Source organism: Budorcas taxicolor, chromosome 16 (assembly GCF_023091745.1).
Source record: "Budorcas taxicolor isolate Tak-1 chromosome 16, Takin1.1, whole genome shotgun sequence".
Taxonomy (NCBI): Eukaryota; Metazoa; Chordata; class Mammalia; order Artiodactyla; family Bovidae; genus Budorcas; species Budorcas taxicolor.
Genome location: NC_068925.1, coordinates 7,756,997 through 7,783,178, shown reverse-complemented (window position 1 = coordinate 7,783,178; position 26,182 = coordinate 7,756,997). Strand labels below are relative to the sequence as shown.

At 36.0% G+C, this 26,182-nt stretch overlaps 1 protein-coding gene across 1 annotated transcript in view; it reads left to right on the top strand.

The window, feature by feature from the left end:
• Positions 1-26,182, top strand: part of LOC128061749 (complement factor H-like) — an 80,302-nt gene that overhangs the window by 38,767 nt on the left and 15,353 nt on the right. The window contains exons 6-14 of the mRNA XM_052654125.1: positions 1,927-2,103; positions 4,584-4,769; positions 4,880-5,059; positions 7,535-7,714; positions 13,043-13,225; positions 21,151-21,360; positions 22,037-22,210; positions 23,969-24,145; positions 25,202-25,375. Coding sequence (XP_052510085.1) covers positions 1,927-2,103; positions 4,584-4,769; positions 4,880-5,059; positions 7,535-7,714; positions 13,043-13,225; positions 21,151-21,360; positions 22,037-22,210; positions 23,969-24,145; positions 25,202-25,375 — 1,641 coding nt within the window. The remainder of the gene's footprint in view (positions 1-1,926; positions 2,104-4,583; positions 4,770-4,879; positions 5,060-7,534; positions 7,715-13,042; positions 13,226-21,150; positions 21,361-22,036; positions 22,211-23,968; positions 24,146-25,201; positions 25,376-26,182) is intronic.

The following is a 26,182-nucleotide window of genomic DNA, read 5'->3' as shown; positions in this document are numbered from 1 at the left end:
CTGCAGTCCATTGGATCACAAAGAGATAGACACAACTGAGCTACTAACAATTCTAAGTAAAGGCAAAGGCTTTTAAGATGATCATGTCATTTTTACAGTCACTCTTTGTAAAGAAAGCAGTTAGAAAACAACCTAATATTAAGATCTTTTTTTGTTAAGGCAGCACTTTACATAGTAGGATAAAATAGGAATTTTATGTAAGTTTCTAGTGGTCATGTATGGATGTGAGAGTTGGACTGTGAAGAAAGCTGTGCACCAAAGAATTGATGCTTTTGAACTGTGGTGTTGAAGAAGACTCTTGAGAGTCCCTTGGACTGCAAGGAGATCCAGCCAGTCCATTCTAAAGGAGATCAGCCCTGGGTGTTCTTTGGAAGGAATGATGCTAAAGCTGAAACTCCAGTACTTTGGCCACCTCATGCGAAGAGTTGACTCATTGGAAAAGACTCTGATGGTGGGAGGGATTGGGGGCAGGAGGAGAAGGGGACGACAGAGGATGAGATGGCTGGATGGCATCACCGACTGGATGGACGTGTGTTTGATCGAACTCCGGGAGTTGGTGATGGACAGGGAGGCTGGTGTGTCGCTATTCATGGGGTTGCAAAGAGTCGGACATGACTCAGCGACTGAACCGAACTCAACTGAACTGAAGCACAATATATGTAAACAAAGTCACATACCGTTAGAAATATTGCTATGTGGAAGTTTGGAATACAACTTTAGGAAAGGAATCCCAGTGGTTCTCATCAAGAGTAACCTCACAGCTAAGCTACAAAACTCAACAGTAAAACAAAAGCAGAAATAAATTTATTGATTTTGGGGAGAGGGAGCATTACTTTTAAAACTAGTTAGCTTCTATATAATGTTATGATAATGTTTGAAGACTATTAGATAGTCCTTGTTTTGGGTGAGATTCTAATTCTTAAATTCCAGTTTTGAAGTTTATAAATTATTGAGCAATAGGAAGATTCCAAATAAGAATAATGCAATTTTTGATAATATGTAGCAATCCCTGGTGGCTCAGATGTAAAGAAACTGCCTGCAATCCAGGAGACCTGAGTTTGATCCCTGGGTTAAGAAGATCCCCTAGAGAAAGGAATGAATTACTCCCTTCAGTATTCTTGCCTGGAGAATTCCACGGACAGAGGAGCCTGGCCAGCTATACTCCATGGGGTCACATAGGGTCAGACACAACTGGGCGACTAATCCACACTCAGCAATGTCGCAAATTTCATAAATTTTACACATTTTCAATGATAAGTTTACACATTTTTAAAAATTAATCAGAATAATTAAGCAGATATTAATAGTTAAGCTCATTTATGGGTACAATAAGATTAAATGTCTGTGTTGTCCCATATATAACCAAGACATCTAGAATATGCCTATGTGACCTTGAACATGTTTACTCATTTTATTTTATGTTTCAGTTTGATTTCTACACTTGTAGATAAAATTAAGTGATTTTTAATGTACCTGTAACTCAAATACAAGAGAAATGTCTCTCTTGTGTGTTCTAGTTTTCCAGTTATATTTTTATAATACCATTTTTTCATTTGTATTCAATTTAAAAATTGTGTCTTTTTTTTTATTCTGAGAGAATATTTATACATTTTGAGACCAAATAGTAGCATTATATTTTGTAAATGTCAGTGATAAAATCAGATCCAGTATTAACAAGTTGACTTTACAAATAAATTATCAGGACATATATGTTGCTGCTCAATACCTTAATATTTCTCAAAATCCCAGATGAGTACAGAGGGTGTATAAAACCTAACATGTAATGTTTTTCAAGGAAGAACATTAATGTGCATTAATGTATGTCCTCTGTGTATGCAGTACCCAGCACCTCATTTTATGTGACACAAATAATATTTATCTTCCAATGGTTAAATATTCTCACTTATTATTTATCTTTTTTGATAGAAAGAGAATGCAGTATTCCTGAAATGGATACATATTTAAATGCTTACCCCAGGAAAGAAACATTTGAAGTTGGAGATGTGCTGAAATTCTCCTGCAGCCAAGGTCGAATTATGGTTGGAGCAGATTCAGTTCAGTGCTACCACTTTGGATGGTCCCCTAGACTTCCAACGTGTAAAGGTAAATATTTATCTGACAGTTGCTGGAGCAAGAATTGGGATTTCAGATAATAATCTTTTTATTTCCCTCCTTTAATTTTCTGTCCACTTCAAGTGAATCTATAGTCTAATGCATTAAGGCAGAGATATACCCACCAAGGTGGAGAAGGAAATGGCAACCCACTCCAGTATTCTTGCCTGGATAATCCTGGAGACATAGAAGCCTGGTGGGCTGCTGTCTATGGGGTTGCACAGAGTAGGACACGACTGAAGCGACTTAGCAGCAGCATACTCACCAAGGACATGTGCTGGGTAGTAGATACCTCAGATTTCCTTCTTGAAGAAATTGGCCTCCAGGAGCTTCTTGGAATATGTGGTGGAGATTCCACAGCAATGCATGAGGCACCTGACACTGGCAGGATTTCTTGTTAGTTTTCCTTTTTCCTGCAGTTCTACCATTAATATTGGAGAGAAAATCATGATGGTGTGATCACTAATCTAGAGCCAGACGTCCTGGAATGTGAAGTCAAGTGGGCCTTAGAAAGCATCACTATGAACAAAGCTAGTGGAGGTGATGGCATTCCAGGGGAGCTGTTTCAAATCCTGAAAGATGATGCTGTGAAAGTGCTGCACTCAATATGCCAGCAAATTTGGAAAACTCAGCAGTGGCCACAGGACTGGAAAATGTCCATTTTCATTCCAAATTCAAAGAAAGGCAATGCCAAAGAATGCTCAAACTACCACACAATTGCACTCATCTCACATGCTAGTAAAGTAATGTTCAAAATTATCCAAGCCAGGCTTCAGCAATATGTTAACCGTGAACTTCCTGATGGTCAAGCTGGTTTTAGAAAAGGCAGAAGAACCAGAGATCAAATTGCCAACATCTGCTGGATCATGGAAAAAGCAAGAGAGTTCCAGAAAAACATCTATTTCTGCTTTCTTGACTATGCCAAAGCCTTTGACTGTGTGGATCACAATAAACTGTGGAAAATTCTGAAAGAGATGGGAATACCAGACCACCTGACCTGCCTCTTGAGAAATCTGTATGCAGGTCAGGAAGCAACAGTTAGACCTGGATATAGAACAACAGACTGGTTCCAAATAGGAAAAGGAGTACATCAAGGCTGTATATTGTCATTCTGCTTATTTAACTTATATGAAGAGGACATCATGAGAAACGCTGGATTGGAAGAAACACAAGCTGGAATCAAGATTGCTGGGAGAAATATTAATCACCTCAGATATGCAGATGACACCACCCTCATGGCAGAAAGTGAAGAGGAACTCAAAAGCCTTTTGATGAAAGTGAAAGAGGAGAGTGAAAAAGTTGGCTTAAAGCTCAACATTCAGAAAATGAAGATCATGGCATCTGGTCCCATCACTTCATGGGAAATAGATGGGGAAACAGTGGAAATAGCGTAAGACTTTATTTTTTTGGACTCCAAAATCACTGCAGATTGTGTCTGCAGACATGAAATTAAAAGACGCTTACTCCTTGGAAGAAAAGTTATGACCAACCTAGATAGTATATTCAAAAGCAGAGACATTACTTTGCTGACTAAGGTCCGTCTAGTCAAGGCTATGGTTTTTCCAGTAGTCATGTATGGATGTGAGAGTTGGGCTGTGAAGAAGGCAGAGCACCGAAGAATTGATGCTTTTAAACTGTGGTGTTGGAGAAGACTCTTGAGAGTCCCTTGGACTGCAAGGAGATCCAACCAGTCCATTCTGACGGAGTTCAGCCCTGGGATTTCTTTGGAGGGTATGATGCTAAAGCTGAATCTCCAGTACTTTGGCCACCTCATGCGAAGAGTTGACTCACTGGAAAAGACTCTGATGGTGGGAGGGATTGGGGGCAGCAGGAGAAGGTTGCGACAGAGGATGAGATGGCTGGGGCATCCCTGACTCTATGGACATGAGTCTGAGTGAACTCCAGGAGTTGGTGCTGGACAGGGAGGCCTGGTGTGCTGCGATTCATAGGGTCGCAAAGAGTCAGTCACAACTGAGTGACCGAACTGAACTGAACTTACATCTAGTGTCTGCAAGTATGTCTAAAAAGTGGTCAAGTAACTTAAAGTCAATTCAGTCACAGTATCGAATCATATGAATCAAAGTTAAACTGTTCAAATGCTTCTCTCAAATGATATTTTTTTCAAAAAGATTTCACACAGTGGTTCTGTGGAATAAATGTATTGCTATGTTTGCTATGATATTTACAGTCATACCTGTGTTGAGTAACTGGTTTGCATATTTATTTACATGTCTGGATAATGAACATGCTTTCTGAGCATACATAGACTTCAATATGGTAGTTCAAGAAGAGTAACAGAGTTAGTAAACACGAGTCTGCTGTAAACACTATTCTTTTTTCATTGTTTAAGAATGCTAAAGTAAATTATATAACAAATAAAAGATCATTTAGCAAAATAAATTTCTGCATTAGCTGGGTTTTTCAGTTATAAGACAGAAAATGTAACCATAATTTATGCAATATTTCTACAGTAAGGAAAGTAAAATCGTGTGCTCCACCTCCTCAACTTCTCAATGGAAAAGGGAAAGAAATACACAAAGAAGAATATGCACACAATGAGGTCGTGGAATATGCTTGCAACCCCAGATTTCTGATGAAGGGTTCTCATAAAATTCAGTGTGTTGATGGAGAATGGACAGCTTTACCTGTGTGTATTGGTAATGTATTAAAAATAGTAATATTTAAAGGTAAATCATTACTCTTATTTGTATTCATATACACATTTAAATAATATTTTAAAGACGAACATATTTTTGTGGATTTTCAGAGGAGGAGCGTACCTGTGGAGATATACCTGACCTTGATCACGGCGATATCAAGCCTTCTGTCCCTCCCTATCACCATGGAGACTCGGTAGAGTTCAGTTGCAGAGAAGCATTTACAATGATTGGACCCAGATTTATCACGTGTATTAGTGGAGAGTGGACCCAGCCTCCTCAGTGCATTGGTCAGAATACACATCTCAAATTGACTTTTAGTATTTGCAGCCATACTGTTGAAATTTAGAGTTATCCTTGAAAATGTCAGATCTTAAATTATAATGATCCCAAACAGTTGATTTTTATAGTTCAATATGTGTCTAAAGAGGAAAAATATAAATAGCAATAGAATTTTATCCATCTTTCTGTCCTGATATTAACATTGTTTATTTTGACAAGTGTGAAGCTAAATCTTACTGATAGTTGCTCACGTGATTAAGATGGGAGTACTAATTACCAGGAAAATACAACTATCATTGCAGAAATGCCATTTTTGCTTTTGTATGATAATCTTTCTTTTAGAACATTTGAAACCAGGAATTACAGTTGAGGAAAATACCCATTTAATACATTTCTGTAGGAATCTTGCCTCTCTCAAGCTTCTAACAATGATTATTTCTCTGTCTGTTTCAAATTCTGCAAAGAGAATTTACTGTGCTGGGGAGGGTGGGCTTGAGCCCTCCCTGCTAGTAGGTAACTCTGTCATGGGAGGCACTTGGGTGGGGCCAGGAACCTGCCCTGACACATTTCCCTGTAAGAGACTCATCCTGACTTTTTGATGACCAAGTCTTGGAGATGACTGACCAGGAGAATCAATGTTAGCTGCCTTATTTCATTTTCTCTTGAAATAGACTTTTTCCTGGAGTTTTCCTGGGGTCTGCATTCAAAGAGAGCCCTGGATGTCCAGGCCTATTAGCTCATTATATTTCTAGTCATTAATTATTCCAAGAAGAAGTTAGGGCTTTGGCTCAGGCCCTGAGTGAGGGCAAGGGACTGAGAGCTGTTTTCTTTGCTGACAGTATGTCGAAAGACCCACACTCAAAAGACCAGTTGACAGATGGGAGACATTTAGTAGGAATTTGTTTAGTTAAATAGTAATATTTTTGCTGATTAATCCCTACAATTTTATGAACACATTCCTGTCCTAGGTATTGCCAGTTTTTCAAGACCAAACCTCATCTTTGTTCTCTTCTATCTCCTCAAATGACCTCACCTCATTTAACTTTTCATTCTACCTAATGCCAAAATGCTTGGAAAATTATTACTCTACAGACTTCAGAGTTTTCCTTGCAAAGGTTAATCCTCTACCTGTATTCAGTTTACTATAGTCCCACTTTGCTATAATAGACCTTATTCCAGTTTTCTTCTCTCAAGGTTTATTTTGTAACTCTGTCTAATCTAGCTCATCTTTCTTCCTAATATGCTTGTTTTCTCCTAATAAAATAAGTCTGTTTTCCTTCCAGAAACCAGTCCATCATAGGATGAGGCCTGCAGCCACTATTTCTCCTTTTGAGTATACATCTTCATTTGGCCACCATTCCTTGAAGAATACTACTGGTTTTATGTCACTCAACACCCTGAACAAAACTTAAAAACAGGGCTAATTCTCAAGCCTTTATTGTATTTTCAATTCAGCTTGTAGTTTTATTCTTTCAGAGTTTCATTTTGAAATAATCACTTTTCTTTGACTATCTACTTGACTTTTCCTGATTTTATTCATTTCACTTAACCTTTATCATTAACAAATCATTAACATACACTGCCAAAGACCTATATGGATATTTTGTCAAATTCAAAAAGAACTTCCACCTGCATTGAAATTATGAAATAGGTGTATGTGTATATATATATATATATATATATAAAGGTATAGGTATAGGTATATATATATATAGGTATATATATATATATAAAGCTTTTTAAGTCCATATTTAACTTATCCTGGAGCTAGGAAAAATTGTTATCATTGTTTTATATTGCATTATAATGATCTGATATATAACATAGTGGTTCAAAGACTCTAAGTATATATACAAGATAGGTTGTAACTTTAAGTACCCATCTTCTTATTTCAAGTGTTTATTTATTTTTGGTGTCAGGTAAAAGATTTGCTTAAAAGTTAAGATTCTATGCAAAACACTTTGGATGTAGTTTTCTTATTATGTTTCATTACATTTCTTGAAAAAACATTTATAAAGTAGCAACTTGGTATGCTTTGTCCACAGAAAATTGTTTTTATTTTATTGTTTTAAGATTGTGAATTACAAACAATGCAGAGATGCTTAAGGTCAACAAGCAAATTATATGAACATTTGCACAGATTTCAAGTTTGGGACCAAATTTATTCATGTGATAACTATTCGCTATGTAGATCATCGAAAAGGCAGAAATCTTTAGGATGGGTATTTTCTCTGAAATTTCAAAAGAAAGACTGGATGCAAGACTCAAGCTCATTTATAGTTTTTCATCTCATGAAATTTGATCAAAAGAACTTGGCTGGTGGAATTTGTAGGCATAAATTCTATCATCATTATTTTATTCACTCCATAGCTATTTTGTTTGTTTATTTATTTATTACTTTACAATATTGTATTGGTTTTGCCATACTTAGCTATTTGGTTCTTTAGAATTAGTCCTTTCAAGAGAATGTTTTCCTTTTATAGCAACAGATGAACTTAAGAAGTGTAAAGGGTCAACATTATTTCCACCTGAGGGAAAACCAGCATATACGATTGAATATGACCATAACACCAACAAAAGTTACCGATGTCGAGGAAAATCAGAACACAAACACTCAATCTGTATAAATGGAGAATGGGATCCTAAAGTAGACTGCAAAGAAGGTAATCTCTTGTCCATAATGTTTTAAAAAATGTATCCTATATCTCTCTAACTTGTAAAAATAGTATCTTTGTCTGCTTCAAGGAAATTTAGCTATTTATCATTCCAAATATTTTCCATCTGCAAGGTAATTTAGAAGCTAATCAAAATACTGTGTCTAAATATTAATTGTATAATGTGCCTTAGTCAGCTATGTGACAAACCACTCAGAGACTTTGTGACTTTAAATTACCATCTGGGCTATAGGTGTGCTCATTTCTATGGGAAAGCCATTGTTTCTGATTTTGTGTATTACACATAAATGTACTTAGGCTTATGCTGAACTATTATGCATTTATCAGCGTATCTATACGTATCAGTCTATTTATCTATTTATATATATCTATGTATCTATCTAGTCATCTGTTTCTCTATTTGCTTAACTATCTTGAAAAGACTTGAGACATGTTTACCTGATGAATTCCAGTTAAATAGGTTCATTTCAATTTTCTACTTTTAATATCTGTTTCTCTTCTCTGACTCTATGACATCTTGACTCCCTATCCTCAATATGTTTACCAATTTCTGCAAGCCTAGAATATCTATAAGGAAGTTTCAAATCAATAGAAAACCAGATCTACTGTCTAATATTCAACCTCATGATTCATCCTTTTATAAAGATCCTAATATAAAAATCATACAACAATAAAGCTGTATTAATGGAGAAAAAATTATTTAGAAAAGCATAACTATTTGGGAATTAAACAAGCTTCTAACTAACTGCCATGCCGATACATAATGTACATTGTATATTATGGGCTTCCTTGGTAGTTAAGCTGGTAAAGAATCCGCCTGCCATGCAGGAGACCCCAGTTCAATTTCTAGATCAGGAATATCCCCTAGAGAAGAATTAGGCTGCCCACTCCAGAATTCCTGAGTTTCCCTGGTAGATCAGTCTACAATCTGCTTGCAGTGGGCGGGGTAGGGGTGGGGGACCTGGGTTCAATCCCTGTATTGTGAAGATCCCATGAAGGCAACCCACTCCAGTATTCTTGCCTGGAGAAGCCCCAAGAACAAAGGAGCCTGGCAGGTTGCAGACCATGGGATCACAAAGAGTGGGACATGACCGAGTGGCTAAGCACAGCATTGTATATTAATCATTATATATTTATGATTGCTTGGTCCTTGTGAATTAACTTTTTTATAATTATAAAATATTTCTTAATATTTGACATGCACCTTGTCTAGAAGTCTATATTAGCTTATTAAAGATAGTTAAATTAAAACAATTTATTATTTCATGTGCTGAAGGAATTCTCAACAAATTTCAAGGAATTCACATTTATAAATTATTCTAAATTAATAGCAAGTATAAAATTAAAAGAGCTTGCTACACAGCTTCATCTTTAAGGAAACGAATAACATCTACAGGTAGTGAAGAACATATGTTCTACAGTTTCTTCTAGAAACTATAATTTTATGTGAGTATATTTAAGTATGTTATCTGTCTCATGTTAACATTTGAGGATTGCATAAAGTACGAGTTGATTTTTTATGGGTGGATTGTCAATTATTTTAAGAATATGTGTGGAAAAGCCGTTGAAATGAAAAATCAGTTAACTATGAACGTGTTGATTTATTTCTGACTCTCTATTTAGTCATTTAACTATCTTCATTGCTGCCAAATTACCTTTGTAACTATCTTTTTAGCAGGCTGAAAGTCTGATAATAGTCTCTAAGTATGTTCTTCTCACTCAATATAACTTTAGTTATTTTGGTTTTGAACATAGAAATTTCAGGGGAAACTTACAAATTTTGATAAAATATTGGGTTGTATATCAAACGGGATGACTTTGTAATGAGAAACGAATTGTGGACAATTGGCTTCTTTACCATATTGAATTTTGAGTTCATAAACATGATATGTCTCTATTTATTTCTGCTTCAATTTTTCCAGACATACAAATAGGCTCCCCTGGGGGCTTAGACAGTAAAGAATCTGCCTGCAATTCAGGAGACCCGGGTTCAGTCCCTGAGTAGGGAAGATTCCCTGGAGAAGGGAATGGCTACCCACTCCAGTATTCTTGCCTGGAGAATCCCATGGACAGAGAAGCCTGGCAGGCTGCAGTCCATAGGGTTGCAGAGAGTTGGACATGACTGAGCACACATGAGATCTGATATGCAGTTTGCTTCTTCGAAAAATTCCCTTGATGAAGAATTCAATTTCTTTAATAGGGAGTATGCTATTCACATTTTCTACATTGTCTTATCAGTGTGTGAAAGTTGCATTTTTCAAGAAATATCTCTATTTTACCTAACTTATGAAATTGATTGATGGAAAATCATTTCTAATAGTCATTTAACATTCTATTTTTCTTCTAATCCTATAGTATATTTGGTAATATCACCTCCTTCATTTTTGGTATTGAGAGTTGTTCTCTCCTTCATTTTGTGAATAAAATTTGTTTTTCAAAATTATCATTTTCAAATTAACCTTTTAAACACACTCAGCTTCTTCCGTTTCCTCTCTTGTCTAATTTTTACCTTGTTAATATTTATGATTTTTAACTTTCTTAATTTTCTGTTTTCTATTAATCTTTCTCAATTTTTTCTCTCTTGTGGACTTAATTTTCCTTTTTTCTGATCGCTTCATTGTAATTTTACTGTCTCATTTTTTAAGATAAAAAATGAAAACATTGATTCAAACCATCCTGTTTTTCAAATCTAAGCCTGTAAAACTACTTTTTTTTACTTCTAAGTATTGCTTTATCTCTGTAAAACTACCTTTGTTCACTTCTAAGCATTGCTTTACCTGTGCCTCAAAAATGTATAAATATATATCAATTTTATTTTCAATTAACTGTATGTGAAATATGTTCTAATCTTCCTAGTGGCTTCTTTGATGTAACAGTTGTTTAGAAATGTGTTTTTTAATTCTCACATGTTTGTGATTTTCTAAATAATTCATTCTCCATTAACAGTAATACTGTGGTATGATTTTTATCTAGAGAGCTGCTGTACACAATTTGAAGATTATCATCGTTGATTACATAGATAATTTATTCTTATTGATTTCTAATCTAATTCCCTTGTCATAGAACACACTCTATAAATTTTTAATATTTTGAATGTTATTCTTTGTTGCACAGCATATTGTCCATCTTTGTGATGTTTCCATTTCATATAAAGTATATGCGTATTCTAGTTTCTGGATCAGGTTAACTTGTTCATAGTGTTCTAAAATGTCCCTATGTCTTAAAATAGCTTTTTCTAGTTGTTCTATCCATCAGAGTAGGAAGGCTCTCAGAATTGCTAAAAAGAGGTGTGGATTCATCTATTTCTTCTTTTAGTTCTGCCCATCTTTGCTTCATGTATTCTGATATATTCTTGGATACATTATATATTTATAATGGCTTAGTCCTTGTGAATTACCTTTTTAATATTTATAAAATAGGTCTTCATAGTTTTCATAATATGCCTTCTCTGGAAGTCCACATTAATTTATTGAAATATAGATAATTAATTTAAAACACCTGATTATTTTCATGTGATAAAAGAATTCCTAATCAGCTTCATGATATGTGTCCTCAAATTATTCTCTATAAATTAAAAGCAATTGTAAATTAAAAGAAAGCTAGCTAAACAACTTATTCACCCATATCACAAAACTTGAAAATTAAAAAATTCTGTGATTTACTGGCAGAAACTATGTTAAATTAAGTAAAATGAAAACAGCATACATTGGAATCTATGGTATACAGCAAAAAACAAAGATATGTATAGATTAAAACTTGCTTTACAAAATGAAGGGACTTAAGTAATAGGTAGTACAATCTAGAATCTAGAAAAGAACATACATCCAAAGAGCATAGAAGGAAAGAAAAACTAAAATTAAAATGTCAATTTTTATAATAAGCTAAAAAGTATAAGCAGCTGATTTGAAAAATATTCAGTTTATGGGGAAATGTAGTGTATAAACTAAATTTTGCAAGACTTTTAACAAATTAAATTAGGACAAAATCAACATAAAACATCAAACATAAAAGAAAATAAATTCTTGAAAATGCATTGATAAAAATGTCAAAATAGTTAAAACAGAAATAAGAGAAATATTTTTGATGAAACATAAAAGATTCCAAGTCTTTCCTGGTGGCTCTGACGGTAAAGAATCCACCCGAGTTGCAGGAGACCTTGGTTCGATTCTTGTGTTGGGAAGATCCACTGGAGGAGGGCAAGGCAACCCACTCCAGTATTCTTGCCTGGAGAATCCAGAATCCCCATGGACAAAGGAGCCTGGCAGATTGTAGTCCATGGGGTCACGAAGAGTCTGACATGACTGAGTGACTAAGCACAACACGGCACAAAAAATACTCCTATTGACTTAGATCAGCATAGAAAATCTGATGATATTACTATGTATTCAGTCAAATATTTCCCTGAATTTAATACAAAATGTTGGATCGCTGGAAGGATTTATGAGTTTCCAGCCTATACTTGCATAGTGTTTCTAATGAAATAGAAATGAAGTATGACAGGAGAAAGCAAAACCAAGGAGTCATAGAGGGCTCCAAATTCTTCCAGGTGTATTCACGCAGTCTTCCCTCAGTTGAGCAGAACAGGCTTTGTCTTCAGATTATGAATTGGATATTTAGGTATCTCTATTTGATGGACTCAGACACAGTCTACAGAGGGATCCTTTATACCCTCTGGTCACATAGAAAAAGCCAGGCTTGCTAATCCGTTAAAGAAGGTTCATTCTTCCATGTATATATCATTTGACAGTGCAGGCGAGCTAGTGAATTGTACCTCCAGGAGAGTACTGAACTGTAAACAATACACTCTAAATCCCACTGAACATATCTAACTTACCTTGTTCAAGAATCAGCATCAAATTAATAGGTTATTAACTAAATGTAGTTTCTCATATGGCTAAACAACTCCCATGGTAGAAAAATTTGCGAGGGCTTCAATCCAATTCCAATATATCTGATCATGAATACCTGCTAAAAAAAAAAAAAAAAAAGACCCTGATAACAGTTTTTCCTCAGTAGCTATAACTGAGTGAGCAATTCAATTAGGGCATTCTAAAGGTTAGAAAAAAATAAAATCCCTTTTACATAAATCATGCAAGATTGAGCACAGAAGAATAAAAAGAAGAAACTAAGATCATGAGACAATGAACCAAATGTGATATACTGAAGTGCTAAACAAGCTTAAGAGTATAATTACAGAGTATCATATTATTTGATCATTTATGATATATCATTAGAGCTTTCTGTTTATTGAAAAATTTTCCTTTAATATTTGGTCTTATGCTTTTTAATCAAGAAATCTAAATTTAATATTTTCAGAAGCACAAATACAAACATGCCCACCTCCACCTCAGATTCCCAATGCTCGAGATATGACAACTACTGTGAAATATCAGGATGGAGAAAAAATATCAATTCTATGTAAAGAAAATTATTTAATTCAAGATGCAGAAGAAATTGTGTGCAAGGATGGGAGATGGCAGTCAATCCCACGTTGTATTGGTAAGCAGTGCATGCATAAGTTTGTTTAAAATATTCTTTAAAGAAGATTAATACTCCTCTAAGCTTTGTATCCTTCCATGGCGGCTCAGTGGTAAAGAAACCTCTTATAATGCAAGAGATGCAGAAGATATGGGTTCGATCCCGGGATGAGGAAGATCCCCTGGGGGGGAGGGTGGCAACCCACTCCAGTGTTCTTGCCTGGGAAATTCCATGGACAGAGGAACCTGGTGGGCTACAGTCCACTGGGTCACAAAGAGTTGGACATGACTAAGTGACTGAGCATGCACACAATCTTTGTATGGATCAGCAAGATGAAGTCCTCTCTGTCTCTTCCAATTTATCTTGAAAGAGTAAATCACAGTTTCAGTTTATGAACTGATGAACACTCTTTCACTTCTGATGTGAAACGCAGACAAACTCCTTGGGCTACTGTGCAAATAACAGGTAAAATTTATGTTTATGCAAACTTTATTCCTAATGATCAAAAGGACGAGAATGAAGGGACAACTGGGCTACCCAGCCTGGGAGTCATGGTCCTAAAAAATAAGCCCCCAGAAATGCTAACTTAGAAGTCCAGAGTAACTTGTGCACAAGAAAGCCAGAGGGCTTTAGGAAACAGAGCTTCTTCTGTTCTTTAAAGGCATACAAAATCTCACATACTCTGTGTCCCAGTGAAGAGGCATCAATGGGAAAGAGGCTTGGGTTAGACTAATTTGTTTATCTTTGTAAAACTTCTAGAGAGATAGGAGACAATTGGGATCATAGATACTGGTACCAGCCATCATGAGAAACAAGTACCACTTTAGAGTTCTCCTTAACACACATGTACATAGCTTACTAGCACCAGAGGCTTAAGAACTCACCAGCATGACAACACCAACCAACCCCAGACTCCACTGGGCTCCACAGCTGCTACACCTGCATCTCACCCTACTCTTGGGTGTGATATCACCAGCTCAAGTACGCTTAGGCCCTGAAGCCAGCTCCATCAACACTTCATCCTGCCTATGAGTGGGCTGGCAGCCACCACATGAGGCACAGTCCTCCTGGGGAGGAGGTGGGACCCTTGCCTACCAGTGCACCCAGAGTAGTTGGCATTGACACAACAGAAGGGCACCCCTATATCATCTAGATCTGCTGCACAGATCCTACAGAGGGGACCATTCTGTTGGGCCCCATAGACTTCTGCATAAGACCACTTCTCTAAGATTAGGAATACACCTAACTCTTAGAAATAAACACAGTTAGGTAAAATCAGGAGACAGAGAAATGCATTCCAAATGAAGGAATAAGACAAAATCTCAGAAAAGTTAGTAAACAAAGTTAAGATAAGCAGTCTACCCAATAAAGTATTCAAGGTAATGACCATAAAGATGTTCAGTAGACTCTAGAGAAGAATGGATGAAAGCAGAATTTTAAGAATAAGAAAATATAAAGGATTAAACAGTGCTGAAGGATACAACAGCTGAGATGAAAAATACACTAGAGAAAATCTATAGTAGTTTAGAGGATTCAGAAGAATGCATCAGAGATCTGGAAGACAGGGTAGTGGAAACTTCCCGAACAGCGTAGGAAAAAGAAAAAAGAATTTATAAAATGAGGATAGGTTCACAGACACCTGGGACAACATCAGTACCATTCTCATTATGGGAATCTAAAATAGAGAGAGACGGAGACTTATTTGAAGAAATAATAGCTAACCTTTTCTAACCTGGAGAAGGAAAGAGACATTCAGGTCTCAAAATCAGATAGTCCCAAAAAGAGATGAACCTGAAGAGGTCCATACCAGGACACATTATCATTTAATGGAAAAAAAAATTAATAATGTTGTTGTTCCAAAGTAAATGGAAATGGAATCATACTTATAAATAATTACCTTAAATGTAAATGGGTTGAATGCCCCCAACCAAAAGACAAAGACTGGCTGAATGGATACAAAAACAAGACCCCTATATATGCTGTCTAAAAGAGACCCACCTGAAAACAAGGAACACATACAGACTGAAAGTGAAGGGGTGGAAAAGATATTTAATACAAACCAAGACCTAAAGAAAGCAGGAGTAGCAATACTCATATCAGATAAAATAGACTTTTAAATAAAGCCTGTGAAAAGAGACAAAGAAAGACACTACCAAATGATGCTAAAGCTGAAACTCCAGTACTTTGGCCACCTCATGAAGAGTTGACTCTTTGGAAAAGACTTTGATGCTGGGAGAGATTGGGGGCAGGAGGAGAAGGGGACGACAGAGGATGAGATGGCTGGATGGCATCACTGACAGAAGGGACGTGAATCTGAGTGAACTCCGGGAGTTGGTGATGGACAGGGAGGCCGGGCGTGTTGCGATTCATGGAGTCGCTAAGAGTCGGACGCGACTGAGCAACTGAACTGAACTGAATGATCAAAGGATCAATCCAAAAAGAAGATATAACAATTATAAATATATATGCACCCAACATAGGAGCAGCTCAATACATAAGGCAAATGACAACAAGTATGAAAGGAGAAATGAATAATAACACAATAATAGTGGGAGATTTTAATACCCCACTCACACATATGGACATGTCATCCAAACAGGAAATTAGCAAGGAAACACAAACTTTAAATGATACAATGGACCAGTTAGACCTAATACATATCTATAGGATATTTCACCCCCAAACAGTGTAGTTTACCTTTTTCAAGTGCACAAGGGCCATTTTTCAGGATACACCACATCCTGGGTCATAAATATAGCCATGGTAAATTAAAAAAAAAAAAATTGAAATCCTTTCAGAGATCTTTTCTGATCACAATGCGGTAAGATTAGATGTCAACTATAGGAAAAAGAAACTATTAAAAATGCAAACATATGGAGGTTAAATGACACAATTCTTAATAACTAACAAAATAAGGGAAGAAGTAAAAAAAGAAATAAAAATATGCATAGAAACAAATGAACATGAAAACACAACAACTGAAGACATATGGGGATCAGTAAAAAGAGTCCTAAGGGGAAGGTTCATAGCTTTACAAGCTTACCTGAAGAAACAAGGGAAAAATAAATAACCTAAATTTACACCAAAAGCAACTAGAAAAAGAAGAACCCCAGGTTTAGTATAAGGAAGGAAATCATAAAAATTAGGGCAGAAATAAATGAAGAAGAAACAAAGGAGACTATAGCAAAATTTAAAAAAATCTAAAAGCTGGTTCTTTGAGAAGATAAATAAAATAGACAAACAATTAGCCAGACTCATCAAGATAAAAAGGGAGAAGAATCAAATCAATAAAATTAGAAATGAAAATGGAGAAATCAGAGCAGGTAACACAGAAATACAAAGGATCATAAGAGACTATTATCAGCAAATATATGCCAATAAAATGGACAACTTGGAAGAAATGGATGAATTCTGAGGAACGTATAACCTTCCAAAACTGAACCAGGAAGAAAGAGAAAATCTTAACAGACCCATCACAAGCATGGAAATGGACACTGGAATAAAAAATTTTCCAAGAAACAAAAGCCCAGGACCAGATGGCTTCATAGGTGAATTTATCAAAAATTTAGAGACGAGCTAACACCTATCCTTCCTTGGTGGCTCAGAGGGTAAAGCATCTGCCTGCAATGTGATAGACCTGTGTTCAATCCCTGGGTAGGTAAGATCCCTTGGAGAAGGAAATGGCAACCCACTCCAATACTCTTGCTTAGAAAACCCCACAGATGGAGAAGCCTGGTAGGCTACAGTCTACGGGGTTGCAAAGAGTCGGACATGACTGAACAACTTCACTTTCACTTTTCTTTTCAACACCTATCCTACTCAAACACTTCCAGAAAAATACAGAGGAAGGTAAACTCTCAAACACATTCTGTGGGGCCAACATCACCTTAATTCCAAAACCAGACAAAGATGCCACCGAAAAAGAACACTAAAGGCCAATATCACTGATGAACATACATGCAAAAATCCTTAACAGTATTCTAGTAAAGAGAATCCAACAACATATTAAAAAGATCATACATCATGACCAAGTGGGCTTTATCTCAAGGATGCAAGGATTCCTCAATATTCACAAATCAATCAATGTCATACACTACATTAACAAATTGAAGGAAAAAAACCACATATGATTATCTCAATATATTCAGAGAAAGCCTTTAAGAAAACTCAACATCCATTTATGATAAAAACCCTCCAGAAAGAAGGCATAGAAGGAACATACCTCAACATAATAAAAGTGACATATGATAAACCCACAGCAAACATTATCCTCAATGGAAAAAATTGATATCATTTCCCATAAAGTGAGGACCAGGACAAAGGTGCTCACTCTCGCCACTACTATTCAACATAGTTTTGGAAGTTTTATCCACAACACTCAGAGAAGAAAAGGAATCCAGATTGGAAAGGAATCCAGATTGGAAAAGAAGAAGTAAAATTCTCATGGTTTGCAGATTACATGATCCTCTACATAGAAAACGCTAAAGACACCATGAGAAAATTAGTAGAGCTAATCAATGAATATTTGCAGGATAAAAAATTGCAAGATATAAAATTAATACACAGAAATTCCTTGCATTCCTATACACTAACAATGAGAAAACAGAAATTAAGGAAACAATCCCATTCACCACTGTGATGAAATGAATAAAATACTTAGGAATAAATCTACCTAAAGAAACAAAAGACCTATACATGGAAAGCTATAAAACATTGATGAAAGAAATCAAAGATGACACAAATAGATGGAGAAATATACCATGTTCATGGATCGGAAGAAACAATATATGAAAATGAGTATACTTCTCAAAGCAATCTATAGACTCAGTGCAATCCCTATCAAGCTCCAACAACATTTTTTTTCACAGAACTAGAACAAATAATCTCACAATTTGTATGGAAATCCAAAAAAACCTCGAATAGCCAAAGCAATCTTGAGAAATAAAAATGGAACTGGAGGAAACAACCTGCCTGACTTCAGACTATACTCTAAAGCTAAAGTCATCAAGATAGTATTGTACTGGTACAGAGCCAGAAATATAGATCAATGGAACAAAATAAAAAGCCCAGAGATAAAATCCATGTACCTGTGGACAACTTATCTTTGACAAAGGAGGCAAAAATATACAATGGAGTAAACGCAATCTCTTTAACAAATGGTGCTGGGAAAAGTGGTCAACCAACTGTAAAAGAAGGAAACTAAAACACTTTCCAACACCATACACAAAAGTAAACTCAAAATGGATTTAAGATCTAAATGTAAGATCAGAAACTATAAAACTCCTTGAGGAAAACATAGGCAAAACACTCTTTGACATAAATCACAGCAAGATCATCTATGACCCACCTCACAGAGTAATGGAAATAAAAGCAAAAATAAACAAATGAGACCTAATTAAACATAAAAGCTTTTCCAGAACGAAGAAAACTCTAAGCGAGGTGAAAAGACTGCCTTCAGACTGGGAGAAAATAATAGCAAACGAAGCAACTGACAAAGAACTAATCTTAAAATCATATAAACAACATATGCAGCTCAATACCAGAAAAACAAACGACCCAATCCAAAAATGGGCCAAAGCACTAAACAGACATTTCTCCAAAGAAGACATACAGATGACAAACACATGAAAAAACACATGAAAAAATGCTCAGCACTCATTGTCAGAGAAACACAAATCAAAACCACAGTGAGGTACCATCTCATGCCAGTCAGAATGGCTGCTATCTAAAAGTCTAATGCAGGAAAAGTTGTGGAGAAAAGGGAACCCTCTTACACTCTTGGTGGGAATGCAAACTACTACAACCACTATGGGTAACAGTGTGGAGATTCCTTAAAAAGACTGAAAACAGATCTACCATATGACCCAGCAATCCCACTGCTGGGCATACCCGTTGAAGAAAACAGAATTGAAAGAGACATATGTACCCCAATATTCATCGTAGCACTGTTTACAATAGCTAAGACATGGAGCCAACCTAGATGTCCATCAGCAGATGAATGGATAAGAAAGTTGTGGTACATATGTACAACAGAATATTACTCAGCTATTAAAAAGATTGCATTGGAATCAGTTCTAATGAGGTGTATGAAACTGTAGCCTATTATACAGAGTGATATAAGTCAGAAAGAAAAACACCAATACAGTATATTAATGCATATATATGGAATTTAGAAAGATGGTCACGATGAAAGATGGTCTCCCTATATGCGAGACAGCAAAAGAGACACAGATATAAAGAACAGACTTTTAGACTCTGTGGGAGAAGGCGAGGCGGGGATGATTTGAGAGAATAGCATTGAAACATGTATATTATCATATGTGAAACAGATCACCAGTCCAAGTTCAATGCATGAAACAGGGCACTCAAAGTTGGTGCACTGGGCCAACCCAGAGGGGTTGAATAGGGAGGGAGCTTGGAGGGGGTTTTGGGATGTGGGTATACCCGTGGCTGATTCATGTCAATGTATGGCAAAAACCACCACAATACTGTAAAATAATTAGCCTCCAATTAAAATAAATAAATTAAAAAATAAAATAAAATAAAAATTAATTAAAAGAAAGTTGTTGTTCAGTTGCCAATTCATGTCCAACTCATTGCTACCCCATGGACTGCAACATGCCAGGCTTTCCTGTCTCTCACCATCTCCCAGAGTTTGCCCAAGTTCATGTTGATTACAACGGTGATGCCACCCAACCATATCATCCTCTGTCACCCTCTTCTCCTTCCAGAGAAAAGGCAGTAGCTACCTACAAGGAGACCCTAACAAGTATCAACAGCTTCTGAAGAATATTTTTTAGGTCACAGTGGACTGGCACAACATATACAAAGTAATGAAAGGAAAAAAAAAAGCTTTCAGGCAAGACTACTCTATCCAGGAAAAACATATTGCAGCCATAGTGTGATGTCCCTTCACACTTGTCATAACGGCTGTCAGGAAAAGGACAACATCAAGTGTTGTCAAAGATGTGGAGAAAAGGGAATCTAAGTGCACTGTTGGTGGGATCGTAAACTGGCAGAGTTGCTATGAAAAACAAGGTGGAATTTCATTTAAAAATTAAAAATAGAACTGTTATATGATCCAGCTATTCCACTACTGGGTATTTATTCATAGGAACCAAAAACACTAATCTAAAAAGATATATGCACTCGATGTTCACTGCAGCATTACACACAATAACCAAGATTTGGAAGCTACCTAAAGAGTCCACTGATATATACGTAGATAAAGAAGGTGTGTTCTATATACACACTGTATGAACTATGACCGAGCCATAAAGTATGAAACATTTCCATTTGCAACAACGTGGATGTGTCTAGGATGTATTTATTCTAAGAGATGTAGGTCAGATAGAAAAAGACAAATGCCACATGATTTCACTTATTTGTGGAATCTAAAAATAAAACAAAATCAAAGGAAAACAGGCTCATACAGATACAGAAAATTAGTGAGTTGCAAGAAAGGAGGAGGGGGTTGGCAAAATAGACACTGGGGATTTTGAAGTACAAACTCCAGTTATGTAATAAGGAAGCCAGAGGGATGTAATATAGGCATACAGAATATGGTCAATAATATTGCAATAAATTTGTTAGGAACTATTGTTACTAGACATACTGTTTGTCATTTTACAATGTATGTAAAAGCAAAATCATTTTGTAGCCCATTTGAAGCTAACATACTGTTATACATCCAACATTTCAATAAGAAATCCATTTAAAAAAGGATGAAGGGGCATATTGAACAAGTGGTAGTAGCATAGTGTTTATGGAGACAAATAGCTTGCAAGTTTCAAATATCTGTCAGTTTTAAAATTCTGTAAATTGTTCTGAGTATTCTTTTCTTTTTATTCTTATTTTAAAATCCAAAGTAATATTTGATTGTATTAACATGTTAATTTTAAAGATTATATTTGTACTTTACTCTTTGACCTCTGTAATTCATATAGAAAAAACTGGATGTTCTCAACCACCTCATATAGACCATGGAACCATTAACTCATTTAGCTCTGCAGAAGAAAGGAGAGAAATACATGAACAAAGGCTGTATTCACATGGCACGAAGTTAAGTTATACTTGTGAAGAAGGCTTCGAGATATCTGAAAATAATGTGATAATATGCCACATGGGAAAGTGGAGCTCTCCACCTCAGTGTGTAGGTGAGGACACTAGGCAAACCAAAATCTATTTTCAGTACCATTCATTAAAACTAATCAATTGTCATCAAAGTCATGAGACTCAATCCATTAGATTTCTAAATACATCAAGTAACTTATCTATTTATAGATCACTTATGTATTAAAATAAAATCTATATTTTATACATTAAATCGTTTGACATATAAAATTAATCATTTTGTTATTAATAATTTCTTTTGTTCTATAGAGAATCACTTTTCAATCTGGCAATTATTTTGTATTAACACTGGATACACAATAAAACTAAACCTAACTATTTATATTACTCAACCTATTTATATTCCTATCTATTTAAGTTTCAAAGAAATGTTCCATGTCTTCCCTAAAATGTCCCTTTTAATTTCTTACAATATATAGTACATTTACTAAGATGATGTGTGGAGTCTCAATGTGTTTTTCTTTCATTATTCATGATTGGTTAGAGAAGCACTGATGGTTTCTTTCATATACTGGAAATTTCAGTTTCAAGTTCTTGCTCAAGTGGACACACACCAGAATGGTAATTTTAGGAAAAATTTGTGCATTTTCCTCCCATGTCATGGAAGTTCCTGTGTAAGGATTTATTATTTTCAAGTAAAAATACCAAATATATTGACCAGTACATCAAATTAAATTTCAAAGATAGCAAAACATGAAGGACTTCCCTGTGGACTTCCACCTTATATTCAGAACGGTGTTGTATCTCACAAGAAAGACAGTTACCAATATGGAGAAGAAGTTACTTACAACTGTGATGAAGGGTTTGGAACTGATGGACCTGCATCTATAAGATGTTTAGGGGGGCAATGGTCTCGTCCACAAGATTGCATAAGTATAGTATTTTTCCTTTTATTCTAAAGCTGACAAATATCTTTTAATTCAAAGCATAAATGGCCCAAATATGAAACTAAGCAGTAATTCTAGAATTTAACAAGGTATCCATGAAAAGTTCTGAATTCTGGCAGAGAATTAATAACCCTAGAAATAATAAGTTTGGTTTGTTGTTGTAGTTCAGTCAATCAGTCGTTTCTGACTCTTTGCGACGCTATGGACTGTAGCAAGCTAGGCATCCCTGTCCTTCACCATCTCCTGGTGTTTGCTTAAACTAATGTCCATTGAATCGGTGATGCCATTCAACCATCTCATCGTTTGCTGTCCCCTTCTCCTCCTGTCCTCAATCTTTCCCAGCATCAGGGTCTTTTCCAATAAGTTGGCTCTTCATATCAGGTGAACAAAGTATTGGAGCTTCAGCTTCAAAATCAGTCCTTTGAATAAATATTCAGGGTCAATTTATTTTAGGATTGACTGCTTTGATCTTGCAGTCCAAGGTACTCTCAAGAGTATTCTCCAGCACCATAGTTAGAAAGTATCAATTCTTTGGAACACAGCCTGACTCTTCTGAACTGTCCAACTCTCAAATCTACATGACTGTTGAGGTTTGTCATAGCTTTTCTTCCAAGGAGCAAGCATCTTTTAATTTCATGGCTTCAGTGACCATCCACAGTGCTTTTAGAGCCCAAGAAAATGAGGTTTGCCACTGTTTCCATTTTTTCCCCCCTCTATTTGCCATGAAGGGATCGGACCAGATGCCATGATCTCCATTTTTTAAATGTTGAGTTTTAAGCCAAATTTTTCAGTCTCTTCTTCCACCTTCACCAAGAGGCCCTTTAGTCTGTCTTTACTTTCTGCCATTAAGGTGGTGTCATCTGAGGCATAGCTGAGGTTATTGGTATTCCTCCTCACAATCTTGATTCCAGCTGGAGCTTCATCCAGCCAGGCATTTTGCATGATGTACTCTGCATTTAAGTTAAATAAGTGGGATGACAATATACATCCTTGAAGTACTCTTTTTCCAATTTTGAGCCAGTCAATTGGCCATGTACGGATCTCACTGATACTTCTTCACCTGCATAGTTTTCTCAGGAGGAAGGTAAGGTGGTCTGGTATTCCCATCTCTTCAAGAACTTTCCACAGTTCGTTGTGATCTACACAATCAAGTGCTTTAGTGTAGTCAATGAAGCAGAAGTAGATGTTTTTTTGGAATCCCCCTGCTTTCTCTGTGATCCAATGGAGGCTGGCAATTTGATAACACTGAACGATCTCTTTCTCATCATCTTGGGTGAGCTTGAACATCCTCTGATATACATCTCAGATTTCTGGTCTCTGTTCCTGCCCTATGGCTGAACTCTGCTCTTATCACTACTCAATTTGCTGTTAATTTGTCAATCATCTCTTTGTAATATGCAGTTTTCTAAGACATTTAACATAACTCAAGGTAACATTTTGATAAAAGCAAAAACAGAAGCATTCATAATTTAGGTGGGCTGTCATGGGAGAAGAGAATTTAAATTTGAGAAGTATGCAGCTCTACCTCTTAGAATGTCACCATTCCCATGGTGTATTTTTGATAATATAGAGATGGTCAACGTGACTAAATCAAGATTTCTAACATTTGTCACAAGGTATAAGAGAAATGCTGTAGAATATTTGTTGGTTTGATATGTAATTATTTATTTTCTGGAATATAATCAGTGGTCACTATGAATCTTTAAAGATGTACTAAACAAATGCATATTCTTTTTTCTTTCAGGCACAAATTGTGTTAACTTGCCCACCTTTGATGATGCTGTACTCATAGATCGGGAGAAAGATTCCTATAAGTCAGGAGAACAAGTGGCTTTTAAGTGTCTATCATATTATCAGTTGGATGGAGCTAATACTATACAGTGTATTAAGGGCAAATGGATAGGAAGGCCAGCATGCAGAGGTACTTTGGTAAAATTTTAAAATTTATATAAGTATCTGAAGTATTATAATGTAGAAAATTGCCTCCACTATCATTAAATGGACATATATTACTTTTAGGCCAGGTCAAAACCAGTTTGTGCCTGAACATAACAAGGGATGGACTTGTGTTCCCAGTGTTTGGAGTTGTGGCCCCATAGTTCTCAAAGCACAGTCCTGGCAGAGCATTCTCAGCACATTCTGTAAACTGTTAGATATGCAAGCAGATTCACAGGCTCACTCAGACTTGTTGAATCTAAACCTCTGGGGCTGCAACTCTGACAATGTCTTGATGATCCCCAAGGAATTCTGTGTATATTTCAGTTTAAGACCCATGGCTACAGCCTCTGGTAGTCACAGCCTCTTCATTCCCTGAATCACACTGAGGAATGCACATCACTGATGGTGGTGTCCTTAGCATTTGCCCCCAAAATATCATTAAAGTACAGTTTTGTAAATTTACATTTTATTTTTCTATTATTTTTCCAGATTTTCTGTTCAAATCTTTAATCAATCATCTTCTCTTTGCAACTATAGTATTCTTCAGAGTGTGTTAATTCTTGATCAAGTCTCTAAAGAAGAACCTCCTGTGCTTATTTTCTGAAAGGCCCTAAAGTTATATCTCATAAACAGGATGAATGTAAACCAAATCTTGATGTTAAATGATATTTTTATTATGTTTTGCTTATGGCTTATAAATACATTTTGAATTTATATACTTTATAATTTTTATTTTACTAATCTCAGAAAGAGATTTCCAGGAAAACTCCTTTTTTTTCAGTGCCCTAAAAATTGTGTATTACTTTTATAGTGAAGTATAGGGGAGAGATTTAAGATACAGAAGTTTAATTCATGCTGAAAAATATTGCTTTATTTCCTTTCCCTTAACCTTACATATAAACTGATGACAATTAGCAGTCTTTCATGACAGATTAACTGTTCAATCGAAACAACCATGGAATATATCTGACATTCTAATTCCTCCTTGCTATTCACGATAATCATTATATTAGAGATACTTTTTTCCTTTTCTATTCAGACGTTTCCTGTGTGAATCCACCTCAAGTGGAAAATGCTATTATACAAAATCAGAAGTCTAGATATCAAAGTGGTGAAAGAGCACGTTATGAATGCGTTGGGAATTATGACCTTTTTGGGGAAATAGATGTCGTGTGTTTAGATGGAACTTGGACAAAACCACCTCAGTGCAAAGGTAGAGTATCTTACTCACCATGTCCGCCCAATTTAGAGAATATAATAACAAATTACATTGAATCAAAATTAGGATGAAGTAGCCTTTCTGGAATAATTTTTAGTTGCAAAAAAAATGGTGCTGAAAATCCAGTTTTTTGTGGTCTGAATATGTAATCTAACATATTTATTGTATGACAGTGTTGACCAGATTTGAGCAGTTGGAATCATGGGACATTTCCTGTCTTAAAACATTAAGATAGTTGTTTTCTGAAGATAAGTGTGAAAAAGATACCATAGATACATTTAACAGCCCAAGAAATTCCACTTTGAGACATGGAATAAGCAGCTGGGGCCTGATCACAAAATCTGACATAGATGTGGGCAGCTGTACCTATGGATGATATTTAAAGGTGGGTTACTAGCTGAGTTCCAGCAGAGCTATTTAAAATCCTACAGGATGATGCTACAGTGCTATACTCATTACGTCAGCAAATTTGGGAAACCCAGCAGTAGTCACAGGAGTGGAAAAGGTCAATCCTCACCAATTCCCAAGAATGGCAGTGCTAAACAATGTTCAGATCACCAGACAATTGCAGTCATCTCCCATGCTAGTAAGGTTATGTTCAATATCCTCAAGCTAAGCTTGATATGAATAGCTGATTCCTTGGAAAACACCCTGAAACTGGGAAAGGTTGAAGGCAAACAGAGAAGAGGGTGACAGAAGATGAGATGTTTGGGTGACATCACCAATTCAATGGACATGAACTTAGGCAACTCCGGGAGAGGTCAGAGACCTGGAAACCTCGCATGAGCAGTCCGTGGGTAG